General features: G+C 40.5%; 1 protein-coding gene across 7 annotated transcripts in view; it reads right to left on the bottom strand.

Annotated features, from left to right (window-relative positions):
• The window catches only part of LOC135972198 (butyrophilin subfamily 3 member A1-like), a 30,193-nt gene extending 20,074 nt beyond the window's left edge, over positions 1–10,119 (bottom strand). Inside the window, exons 1-4 of one of the 7 annotated variants that reach the window (XM_065571457.1) lie at positions 4,291–10,119; positions 3,575–3,736; positions 1,373–1,724; positions 50–334 (exon numbers count right to left, since the gene is read on the bottom strand). In XM_065571457.1, coding sequence (XP_065427529.1) covers positions 50–334; positions 1,373–1,646 — 559 coding nt within the window. In that variant the 5' untranslated portion in view covers positions 1,647–1,724; positions 3,575–3,736; positions 4,291–10,119. Of the gene's footprint in view, positions 1–49; positions 335–1,372; positions 3,545–3,574 lie in introns of those variants that run through there. The other 6 variants (XM_065571458.1, XM_065571456.1, XM_065571455.1 and 3 more) reach the window with 6 other exon arrangements.
• Positions 10,120–13,189: the final 3,070 nt, after the last annotated feature.

Raw genomic sequence — 13,189 nt, 5'->3', positions numbered from 1 at the left:
GCAGCCTCTTTATTGCTCCTTAAAGTCACTGATCCCAACGTGCACTCACCTGAAATCAGGATTCTGGACTCGCTCGCTGTCTTTAGCATGTTGTTGATTATTTTGCAGGAGACTTCATTGTCTGATTCTGGTTCTATGTTAATGGAACTTTCAATAATGTAGGTTCCAGCAGGTGTCTTTGTGTTGATGGTGATTGGCTTTTCTGTTCGGTTATGTCCTTTACTGTCTAGCCAGAGCACTTCGGGCTCAGGGAACCATCCTTCCAACTTGCAGGTGAGGATGATACCCTGGCCTGCATAATCGTCCAGGAAAATGGAAGACTCACCACCCCTAGCTACAAAAACGGAGTAAAAACTATATTTAAACTTTTCATGCCTTTCACAAACAGACCAGAGCCTGGGGAAATTGCCGCAAAGACAGCACCTTGTGTACAGAAGCAGCCTTTGAGGTCCATCAGAATTTGGGAACTGAACTTTTCATTAAAGGGAAATTCCCAGCCTCTCTTTCCCACTGAGCTTTTGTACAGTTTCTCCCCTCATGTAAATCTGAGGAGCTTTCATCATCAAGTTCAAACAAAGATGTTGTGCTTCAAAGTGCACTGCAGTCAGTAGTATCTCAAGAAAACTTATTTTCCTTGATATTATTTCAGAATCTATAAGAGAAGTGAAATCCTGTGTGGACACACTCTCTCTCTTACTCACTTGCGGCAAAGAGGTTAAGAGAACCAAGTTGCTAAGTGAGTTGGTTCACTAGACAATCTTGCTAATAAGCATTTGAGGCCAGAAGGGACCATTATGTCAGACTTCTTTTACAATGCAAGGCATAGATTTCACCTGATTGTTTCTGGGTTGAAACCAGTAGCTTGTGATGCTATCTTTTGGAAAGATATCTAATCCTGATATAAAAGGGGTGGAGAATTGACCAAATACCTTTGTAATCTGTTCCAAAGGTTAATTAGCCTCATTTTTAAAAAATTAAATCATATTTCCAATTTAAACTTTGCTGACCTTAAATTTAAGGCACTGGATCTTGTTTTGCATTTTTCTGTGCGACTAAAAATCCTTCCAATATCTGAAATCTCTTCCCCATTCAGGTAATTATAAACGGTGATCAAACTGCCTCTTAAACTTCTCTTTGTTAAACTAAATAGATTGAGCTTCTTTAGTCTCTCACTGTGAGGCAGGCTTTCTAGGACTTCAATATTTTTGAGTCTGTTCACTGAAACCACAAATCGTTCTCACAGCTCTTCTCATTCCTGGCGTAATTCTGTGGACTAAAAAAGAGCTACAGAAAGTCTTAATTGAGCTCCTTCTCTCTTTCTCTCAATAACAAAATATCTGGTAATAAGTGGTTCAATATTACCTTCACTGACCTGTCACCTGCAGATCAATCATCACCTCATCATACCAGTTCTCAGAAACCACTCGACACATGTAATTCCCTGCATCAGAGGCCTGGACATTCTTCAGCTTTAGAGACATGTTTCCTGTGTTCATTTCACGGTGAAAGAACTCTGTTCGATCCTGGTATTGCTGATCCTGTTTTTCTTCTTTGTTTCCTATGCTATAAGAACTCACATCTATATTTTTCTGGGGTCGAACCAGACTCCAGTGGAGAGTGATGTCCCCAGGGATACTCGTGGCCATCACTTTGCAAGGGAGGGGTAACGTCTCCTCCAAGGAATCCAATAACAGGCGATTCAGGGTGAATGATTTTATATTCCCCTGTAGGGATACACAGATATACATTTTCTCTGTTTCAGATAATTAATCAATGAATTAACTTTATGATGTAGAAGCAGCCTGAGGTGAAATGAGAGGGTAATAAGGTTCCTGCCCTGAATTTAATAGTTGTATTTTCAGTTTTTAAAAGTTGAATGGGATAATGAAATTGGTGCTGGAGGCTGTGATTTTAGGCACCACATGGACTCTTATTATCCCTGTGAAGTTCACTCGAGTTTTGAAGAACTTTACCCAGTTCAGCTGAATCCAGCTACAGTTCTGCCAAGCACCCATGATGCCACATTGCCATATGCAGAAATGGGCCTTCCTCCTGCCATGCAGGAGCCAGCAATCCTTGCAAAGTGCCCCAGAGGTGAAACAGCCTCTTCAGGCACTCCTGGGTGATGCACATTTCTAGCCACAGAGGTTACTGACAAGGCCCCTAAAGCACTCCTGTGGCTGAGAGCTTCCTAAGGGCACTCTTAGGAGTGCTAGTGCCAGTGTAGGATCCAGGCCTGTATTTTTGCTTTAGATAGTATTTTGAGTTTTGCTTGCCTGTTTGAATTTTTGATACACATACATTCTTACTAGTAAATGTGAATAAAGGACAAAGACACTGTGTATGTTGCTTCTGCCTAGCCAGATGGGTTTGTTAGTATAATGGGAACAGATAAGAGAAGTGAAAGTGTTACTGGGCATGGTGGGAATATGATATATGAGCACACACTTGAAGACTGCCTCAACTCCTATCTCAAGGCAAGGTCAAGCAACCTGTCAGGAGGGGCAAGGTTGAGATTGGGGGGAAGGTAAAATACTAAAAGGCTAGAGAAATGCCTGCCCCTGACCATAGCACAACCCCACTTCTTACCACTCTCATAGGGTACAAAATGGTAGGATGAAGACCCAGACCCACGACCCCCCAAAACGGAACATGACCATAACTTGTAAGGGGTTGGACTGTGGGCGTGCATTTCAGGTATAATGATGCCTGCTTAGGAGGCGGGAGTCGGGGCACTGGGAAACAAGGCTTTGCGGTGCCAGAGTTATGGTACACATGCTTGCTGGAAACTAACACCAATAAACATCACATTGCCTGCACTTCAGACTTCTGGTCTTCTGCTTTCTGTCTGTGTGACAAGAACCAGGGGAGAGGGTGAAGGGGAAGCCCTCTAACAGGCACATCTACACTGCAGTTAGGCACCCGTGGCTGGTCTGCTCCAGCTGACTTGTGCTTGCAGGGTTTGGGCTAAGGCGCAGTTTAATTGTACAGCTCAGGAACCCAAGGCAGAGAAAGATGAAGTGACCTGCACAAAGTCACTAAGGGAGTCAATAGACAAGACAAGAATAGAACCCAGGTCTTCTAACACTCAATATTGTGCCCTAACTAATAAACCAGATTAATCAGAAATGGGACTTACAACTTCTGAAATAATTTCTCATTGATCAGTGAACAGATGTTACACCGCAAAACCCATGTGGACCAGTGTATGATAGATAGAGATGAATCTTACATTTATATTGGGCAGCCTGTTGCTTGGCTGATGGCAAATAAACGTCTATGCCTCTGAATAGACTTAGGAGTTTCATAGTGTGATGGGGGATTGGTAGCATCCCGTGAATGACATTGTTCAGTGAATAGTCTGTGTTGGAATTGCATATGGGAGTAGAGTTGAGCCATCCCTCTGCACATTGGGGTGAACAAAGAAGTGAGCTGCATTGCACTGACAAATGAAAATGTTAGATACTATTAAAAAATAATGAAACCTGGGATTGTTGATGCCTGTGGCTTTTTCCTCACCCTGGCAATGATTAATTACTTCATTAAAATAAATTCAACAAAGAACTTTGGTTACCTTTTATCAAGTAGGGTGTCTGTAGAAAAGTCAGTATGTGAATAGCTGTCATCCACAGGAATAAGGAATCCATTGTTGGGCAGAAATTCAAAACACTAGTATGTCAACAAACTCCTCAAAAGGCAGAATGCTGGGGCAGGTATTATGAGGTTCTCCCAGGCCCTTAAAAGGCAAGCACAATATGTTTCAATGTTATTGCTGTACAAGAAAGAGCAATTCATTAGTGAGCAATGCTGTAATCCTTATTGCTATTGACTGACCTTTCGTTTCGTTACTCAAAAACACATCCAAATCAAGTTTGTTACAGAGGTTCATAGTTCTGCCCATATGCTGAGCAAAGTAAAAAATAGTTCAGAAAATGTAGTAATGTTACATGGGTCAGATCCTTAACTTGGATTAATGGGGCAACATCAGTTTACACCAACTGAAGATCTGGCCTCAAATAGTAAAGAAGGTAGAACATATCTCTGTCTCATCCTTCAAATCCATTTCTCCAAAAGTAGAGAGAGGCTGGATACCTTTTTACATGTTTTGAGCAACAAAATGACAATTAAATTAATAAACCCATTCCATTAAGTGTAATAGATTGACAAAAATTCCCTTGTCTTGAAACAACTTCCTTCTAACCACCCTGCTTAAACCTTTATAGTAGAGAGCAATGTCTTAAATTCTGTGGTGTGTAAACATAAAACTGTTCAAAGTATGTTCAAAAATACCTGAAAATGGTAGTCAATTATCCTCCATGTTGTTTCAGATCAAGAATCTGACTGTAATTTCCCAATTAAATTAGGCGGCTAGACTTCCAATAATCTATCTCTCTATGATCATTTTTTACTAAACTGATTTCTTACCTACATAGCAGGGTCCTACGTGCTTTACATGGATTGTGGCTTTGAGGAATTATTCAGTCTTCACAGATATTTTTCCTTGCAGTTGAAGTTTGTACTTTCAGTTTACACATTTATGCAGTTATTTATTAAACAAATACAATTGTAAAAACAAAAGCAATTTTCCTTCAAAAAGAAGCAGGCAGCCAACCTTGAATGTGATCAGAGTATGTTAACCCAGACTGCACAAAAAAAAGTTAGGTGCCTAAATCCCTATTTTGGACACATAAGTCCTGGTTTCAGCACCTCTGTGATGTACTGTGCCCCTTTCCCTCCCCACCACGAAACCATGCAGGTGCCTAAATTCATTCGGCTCTTAAGTTTCTACAGAAAAAGTTCCCTCTGCATCTATGTTCCTGCTTCTACTCATGTACACTGCAGCTTCCCTCTAGCCTGCCAGATGCTTATCTCTGGCATAAACCTGAGAGCAATTCACAAACCTGGGGAAGATAGGCAGCTGACCACCTATGTTGTGTGCAGGGCCCAAGTGGGTCGGTGTGCTCAGAGGCTGCCTATTAGATTGGGCCACTCACACAAAATAGTCACTGGGGTAGAAGGAGGACAACTCTCACAACTTTTAGCCCACTGGTTAGGGTACCCACCTGGGTTATAGGAAACCACTGCTTGAGGCCCCCTCTTCACCTGCAGGGCAGAAGGGATTTAAGCTGGGATCTGCCATCTCTCAAGTAACTGCTGTACCCAATGTGGTATGGGACAATCTGGTGTGAGATTTCCCTAAGTCTCTCCTTTTGAAGCTGTTCCACTGATGGTCAGGGAGGCTGGATCCTGCATCTCCCACATATCACATGAGTGGTTTAATCACTGGGCTACAGAGTCATTCTTACATTTGCTTTTTGTCTCTCTGTGGCCCAAAAGGCTCTTTAAGATATGAATGATGGAGAGCAAGAAAAAGAAAGCATGGAAAATTGATAATAACTCGGTAGTCTGCTGGTTAGCTCACTCTGGCAGGATGTGGGAGACTCAGGAACCAGCTCTCCTGCTCCAATGACTCATTATTTATCTACAGTGGAACAGCTTCAACGGGAGAGATAGACTATCCTGTAGCCCAGTGATTAGAGCATTCCCTGAAAGGCAGCAGAGCACTACTCAAATCATTTTTACTTATCAGAAGAAGGGGTACCCTAAACCAGGGATCTCCCTGCTCATCAGGCTGGCTTTTGTGAATCTCATTTTAGGGCTCCTATAACTCTTCATTCAGTGTATAGGAGATTAGGTGCTGAGCTCCAAGTCTGTGTATTACAATGATTTTCCAGGGTGCCTAGAAGTTAGGTATTGTGATGCTGAACATCACATCACCTAACTCCTTTTGTGCATTCAGGCCTCACTCACTGGGATGTTTAAGAAGCAAATACAGAAACTGGGATCCACTTCTAAATGAAAATGTGGCTCTCAGTGCTAGACACTGTTCATTATTAGAAGCAATAGGTTCCTTTTTCAACTGCTCTGACTGATTTGTAAAACTCCATTCTGGAGTCCCCTTCTGACATCTTTTCCCCCAGGCTTCTTCACTTTTCCCAAGGATAACACAGCTCAGGGAGCAGCCCTCCATCTACATGCCTTCCTCCTGAAATTCAGCTACAAAGAAAGTCATTCCCCTGAGTAGAAAGAGAAAACCTCCTGTTTGTTCATACATCATGGGAATCTTAAAAACCCCTCTGCAAAACCCATTATTGAGTGTTGGTTATTTGAGCTGGCTGGGAATTCATGAACAAAATGTTTTTTGGGCTTGTTGAAAAAATGCCATTTTCTCAAAAATGAAACTGTGTATAGGAAAAGCTAGATTGTGATTAAACTTTTGCTGGGTAGGTTGCTGAAGTCCAGGATGGAATTTCTGTTAAAAACAAATGAATGATAAATACCCATCATAAATTAGGTACTAGCCTCATGTCACGCTCTCTTGAGTGGCTCACAACTGTGAGTGCCTATCTCAGGGCAGACAGTCAGAAAACAAAGGCACATACCCCAAACTGATGGTAGGTTCTATAATTAGTTTTCATCAAGCCATTAACAAATGTGAACTCCTGGATCACTATACCAGTCTTACAATGGAGACACAGACAGTCCCCATAGCCTCTCCAGACTATCTTGCCACCCAGACAAACTGAACTTTGTGATAAAAGGTTACTTAAACCTAAAATCACACTACATCAGATTTCACTCAGTCCCAAGAGACCAATCACTTACGCCAGACTAATTGATACTCCAGATCTTAGACCAAAGACAAAACTGGTAGCCAATTCTATAGTAAACTAAGCAAAGTTTTATTAGATAAGAAAAGGAAGTGAGAGATATTGAGAGGTTAAAGCAGTTCAAATATAACAGGTGTGTCACAGTCTATAATACTAAGTCATAGGAGAGATGTAGTAATCTGCCAGTTTCCCAAAAGTCTTTTCACAGTTCCCAGATTGTCTCTGGGGATCTCTGCTTTGCATCTGGTACACTCCCTGTAAGAGTCCAAACAGTATAGAGATAAAGGATCTTTCTTTGAATCCATATTTATAGAAGACAAGCTGACTGTCTGTCTGTCTACTCACCTGGGTTTTCCCTTTGATGATGATGAGTGAGGAATACACTTCGTGTTTTGTCTTCTGACCAACATGCATAATGGCCACTTGCTTTGAAATTAGCACTTTCTGTTAAAGACTTTAACTCATAGAATCATAGAAGATTAGGGTTGAAAGAGACATAAGGAGGTCATCTAGTCCAACCCCCTGCTCAAAATATGACCAACACCAACTAAATCATCCCAGTCAGGGCTTTCTCAAGCTGGGCCTTAAAAACCTCTAAGGATGGAGATTCCACCACCTCCCTAGGTAACCCATTCCAGTGCTTCACCACACTCCTAGTGAAATAATTTTTTCAAAATATCCAACCTAGACTTCCCCAACTGCAACTTCAGACCATTGCTCCTTGTTCTGTCATCTGTCACCACTGAGAACAGCTGAGCTCCATCCTCTTTGGAACCCCCTTCAGGTAGTTGAAGGCTGCTATCAAATCCCCCCCTACTCCTCTTCTGCAGACTAAATAAGCCCAGTTTCCTCAGCTTCTCCTCATAAGTCATTGGCCCCAGCCCCCTAATCATTTTTGTTGCCATGCACTGGATTCTCTCTAGTTTGTCCACATCATTTCCGTGGTGGGCGGCCCAAAACTGGACGCAAGTCCTTTGTTAGCATTTCACAGGATTTCTTTGATGGATTATTTAGTCAGAGGAGTATACACAATGTAAGTGTTTGCTATTACATTATAACAGCAACAGACAAGTAAAAACAATAGAGGTAACATTCCACTAGTTTTCATGAAGTTTAAACATCTGAATACACTCTTACATTTGCGCTCATTTTGATCTACACTAATGCACAAGTGTATTGACTTGAATACACTCTGACATGACCTGATCTGCCAGCATCACACCCCCATAGCTGGGGAACTACTCAATGATGTGAATGATGCAGGTTCAAGTTGCTCCTCTAAATAAGATGAAGAAGGGACTTGAACATGGGTTTTGTTACATCCCAGGTAATTGCATTATTTAATGGTGGCTGAGTTTCTCCCTCTGGTATCTCTCGATCTCTGGCTTTTGCGGAAAAATGGACAGATCTCAATTTCACCCCAATGTGGGTCAGGACATTGTTTTGAAATCTCCACCATTTTTGCAGGAAGGGAAATCTGTTTCCTGCCAAGCTATGGTGGTGCTAGTGATTTCATGACAGCCCTGACTTGCAGGTGATGGGGCTAAGGCTGTGGGAGGGGGTGACCCCTCATATGGACTCTGAGGAGATTTTCCCTCACATTTAGGGGATGACTCCTCAGTAAGGGCAGGCCCCAGGAACCCATCTTAATGATACTGTGCCCCCCTCCCCTTCCTGTTCTCTCCACATTCCCCAGGGCATTCAGATGTCACTTTGCTCAGGCAGGGCTTTTGCTCTGTCAGTGCATTGCCCCTGAGGGCAGCTACAGGCTCTGCAGGGGCCTGGCTCAGAGGGCGAGCAGATCCTGCCCAGTGTGGGCCACCCAATAATGAGTGTCCCATATCACCCGACTAGTGGCTCAGCCCAGCAAGCTGCTGGCAGCAAGGGCAATAGGCGTGGCCAGAGCCCCCAAAAGATGTACAAGAGAAGAGGGTTCTAATATCATTATCTACCCTCAAAAGGAACTTTCCCCCATCATAACTATAAAGGGAAGGGTAACAGCCCTCCTGTGTACGATACTATAAAATCCCTCCTGGCCAGAGACTCCAAAATCCTTTTACCTGTAAAGGGTTAAGAAGCTCAGGTAACCTGGCTGACATCTGATCCAAAGGACCAATAAGGGGACAAGATACTTTCAAATCTTGGTGGGGGGGGGAAGGCTTTTGTTTGTGCTCTTTGTTTTGGGTGTTGTTCGCTCTTGGGACTGAGAGGGACCAGACATCAATCCAGATTCTCCAAATCTTTCTCAACAAGTCTCTCATATTTCCAACTTGTAAATAAACAGCCAGGCAAGGCGTCTTAGTTTTTATCTTTGTTTTCTCAACTTGTAAATGTACCTTTTTGCTAGAGTGTTTATCTCTGTTTGCTGTAACTTTGAACCTAAGGCTAGAGGGGATTCCTCTGGGCTCTTTAAGTTTGATTACCCTGTAAAGTTAGTTTCCATCCTGATTTTACAGAGATGATTTTTACCTTTTTCTTTAATTAAAAGCCTTCTTTTTAAGAACCTGATTGATTTTTCCTTGTTCTTAGATCCAAGGGGTTTGGATCTGTATTCACCAGGGAATTGGTGAAGAGTCTCTCAAGGCTACCCAGGGAAGGGAATTAGCACATTTGGGAGTGGTGGAAGTGGACCAGATCTAAGCTGGTAGTTAATCTTAGAAGTTTCAAGCAGGCCCCCACATTTGTACCCTAAAGTTCAGAGTGGGGAAGCAGCCTTGACACCCCCAATCTTTCACCCTGGGGGACTTGTACTCCATAATCTCTCCCCAGGCGGGAATTACATTTAATAATGTATTCCTGGTTGAAATGTCCCCATAATCTACTCTCCAGAGGTATTACACTCCATAATCTGCTTGTGCTTTGGTATATTTGGTTGATTATTTAGAGAAAAAGGTTGAAAGAATAGAGTGAGAAAACAAAGAAAAATAAAGATTTTTGTTTTTAAAGTTAGTTTGAAAGAATAGAGGTAAATTATTACAGAAAAGAAAGATTTTTGTTTAGGTTTAGTAAGAAGAGATGTTTTTAAAGGGTTAGTTTTATGTTATTAAAGAATAAAAAAACAGATAAATTTAAAAGGTGCATTAAATATAACTGTAGGTTAAGAAAAGAGCATTTAAAAAGAGTTAAATAAAAGAGAAAAATATAAAGATAGGTTAAAAATACATATGGCAAAAAAAAAAAGGGAATTTTCTAATGCAAAGACTGTTTAGTAAGCACATAGTAAAAATAAAGTTTGGTTAATAAAGAAACATTTAAAATATTAAATATAAGTGTAGGTTAAGAAAAGAATATTTAAAAACATTGAATAAAAGAGAAACATATAAAGATAGGTTAAAAGAGAGAACATGGCAGGACCAGGGAAAAGAAAGCCCCTTTGCAAAGGGCTAAGATAGAGAGCATATGGCTGAGTCACAAAGAGAGATCTTACCTTTGCAACTGTTCCTGGGGAAAGAGGGAGCTCCAAGGCTCACAACCCCTCAGGCTAGTTATCTCCACCTTTGAATCGGACCAATCAAATACTGTTCTACAGCTGTGTCATAGAATACATTTTCCTGAACCAATCCTATAGTCCCAAGATTTTTAAACAAGAGCCATCTCCCTCCCCTTCCCTCCCCTCACTACCCCCTCCCCCCTTTAACTGCCTTATTTAAAAAAAAAACAGTCTCCATGCATCTTTCCCACCATGTAGCACTTTTACATAGGTGCTTTAATAAAGGTTAAAATCATAAGCCCTTAGTAACAAGCAGTTTTTAAAAGTTTTTCTCTATGCTTTTGGTGAGGACAATTTGAAACTGCAGCAAAAGCAGCTTTGTTAGCCAGTGAAGTAGAGATAAAGAAGGCTGTTAGATGTCCAGAACGTAAAGATAAGAAGTTTGTTTCTTTTTAAACTTTTGAAAAAAAGCAAGTAACAGTTATATTAAATTTTGTAAAGAAATGAAGCTCTATTTTATAATCACTTGAAAAGACAAGCCTATTTGAAGAAACAGCCCTTTATTTATAGATGTTTTAATAAAAAAAAAAAGAGCATGCAGAAACACCCTAAGGGTAAAACCACAGACAACCAGTTTATCAAAGTAATTAATAGTAACAAAAAAGAGTTTTCCCCTATGTTTTTGCTAACATTGGTTATTTTTAGTGAGGACAATTTGAAGTAGCCTTTCTAAATTAGTGGATTAGAAAAGAAGAAAGCCATTTTGAAAGACAAGACTATCTGAAGAAACATCCCTTCATTTAGCACTTTTACATATGTGTTTCAATAAAAAGTTAGCATGCAGAAACATCCCAGGGTTAAAACACAGGGAACCTATTTATAAAAGTAATTTATAGTGATAAAACATTTTCCCTCCTATGTTTTAGACTAACATTGGTCATATTTAGTAAGGACAATTTGAAGCAGCATGCTTTTGCAGCAAAGTCACTGTTAGCAAAAACAGCCTTTGTAAGCCAGTGGATCAGAGATAGGAAGGCTGTTTCTTCCCCCACCTTTTTAACAAATACCAGTGAAAGTTATATTAAGATTTGTAAAGGAATAAATACTTTAAAAGACAAGCCTATTTGAAGACACATCCCTTTATTTAACATATTTACAGGTGTGTTTCAATAAAATAGAGCATGCAAAAACACGACAGGCTTAATCCACAGGACCTTAGTAACAGCCAGTTTATATTCCCCTTATTCTGTAAACCAGTGGATCAAAGAGAAGAAGTTTGTTTCTCCCACCACTTTTTAACAAATACAAGTGAAAGTTATATTAACCTTTGTAAAGGAATAAACACTTTAAAAGACAAACCTATTTGAAAAAACAACCCTTCATTTAGCACTTTTACATGTGTGTTTCAATACAAAAAAATGAGCATGGAGAAACACCCCAGAGTTAAAACCACAGGACCTTAGTAACAACTAGTTTATATTCCCCTTATTCTGTAAGCCAGTGGATCAGAGAAAAATTTGTTTTCCTCCCCACTTTTTAACAAATCCATGTGAAAGTTATATTAAGCTTCCATTTTCTTAGGACTTTCAGATTTAAATATGAATTTTTCTGTTGGATTAACAGAATGTCTTTGTTTTTAAATGTTTGCAACCCATGTGCTGAGACACAGGTACAAGCTCCTGTGTTTGTTTTGGGTCAATAGATTTTATTAAAATAATACATCACAGGCTGGAGCTGTGGCCTTCTCTACATTTTAAAAACAGATAAGACTAATTAGGCTAGCCAGTGATCCATGCACTATAGTCTGCCTTAGCAATGCTCTAGGGGTCACCCCTTCAGTTTTTTTCCCCCACAGACTTCTTTCCTAACTTTTTAAACGCTGTTAAAGTTTTAACAAATGGTCAGATTGCATTGAAAGACAGTTTGTGAAAGTTATAACAATTATTTTATTCCACTTACTGATTGTAAAAGATAAAAACCATCACTTTGTGAGTGCATGAAGCTCAGGGATAGCCTATCTGAAGAACACCCCACCCCTCGACTTTTCCCCTGTACTTTTAACACTTGCTAAACATGCAGTGTTTCATTATATAAAGGTTTTTTTTAACATTTAACATGAAAATACAGCATTGACTGAGATGTAACATAACATGACCTTTTTAAAGGATATTCTGTATGCAGTGAGTCCTATTTGAAACATTATGTTTTTTTTTTTTTTTTTTAAGTTTAACGTGAAAAAGCAATATTGACTGAGCTGTAACAAAACAAGGCCACTCTTAGGGATATTTGTAGAAGTTTGGTGAACTAAAAAGGCTTAAGATACTAGCCTATCCTTTTAAAAATGCTGTTTTTAAAGTACCAACACAGCAACTGGGTAAGAATATGAAAACTGGACATTGTGGGGAGTTTACATAAAAAAATGACAAATTAAAAAAAAAAATAAACTAAACAAGATTGCGTTTTAAAGTTTGGATTTATACAAAAAACAGAAGAAAAAAAGTTTATGTATAAAAGGTTAGTTGTTCTTCTATAGGAGAATCTGCCTTGTGTACAACATCCCTATAGACCCCTATACCCCTATACCCTGCCTTGGGCTAGGTCTACACTACGGGGGGGAGGGGGTCGACCTAAGATACACAACTTCAGCTACGTGAATAGCGTATTTTAGGTCGACTTACCTGGCTGTGAGGACGGCGGCAAGTCGACCTCTGAAACGCCGCCATCAACTCCGCTTCCGCCTCTTGCCTTGGTGGATTTCCAGAGTCAACGGCAGAGCCATCGGGGATTGATTTTATCGTGTCTTCACTAGACGCGATAAGTCGATCCCCAATAGATCAATTGCTACCCGCCGATCCGGCAGGTAGTGAAGACGTGCCCTTAGGTACAACACCCCTATAGACCAGTATATAGTGAAGCTGAGGCCACATCTCAGTGGTGGCTTAGCAGAGGTGGCAGCTGAAATGCCTAAAGAACACATGAACAAGTATGAACTTTTTTAACAAAAGGCCAGAATTAGGATGGGGTTAACACCCGAGCATGCCGTCGGTGGTTCAGAGCTCTAAGGTGGAAACCAGATGTGGCATTTCCT

The sequence above is a fragment of the Chrysemys picta genome, chromosome 17 (assembly GCF_011386835.1).
Source record: "Chrysemys picta bellii isolate R12L10 chromosome 17, ASM1138683v2, whole genome shotgun sequence".
In the NCBI taxonomy this organism is placed as follows: Eukaryota; Metazoa; Chordata; order Testudines; family Emydidae; genus Chrysemys; species Chrysemys picta.
Note: the sequence above shows the minus strand (reverse complement) of the source record. Positions and strands in the feature narration are given on the sequence as shown.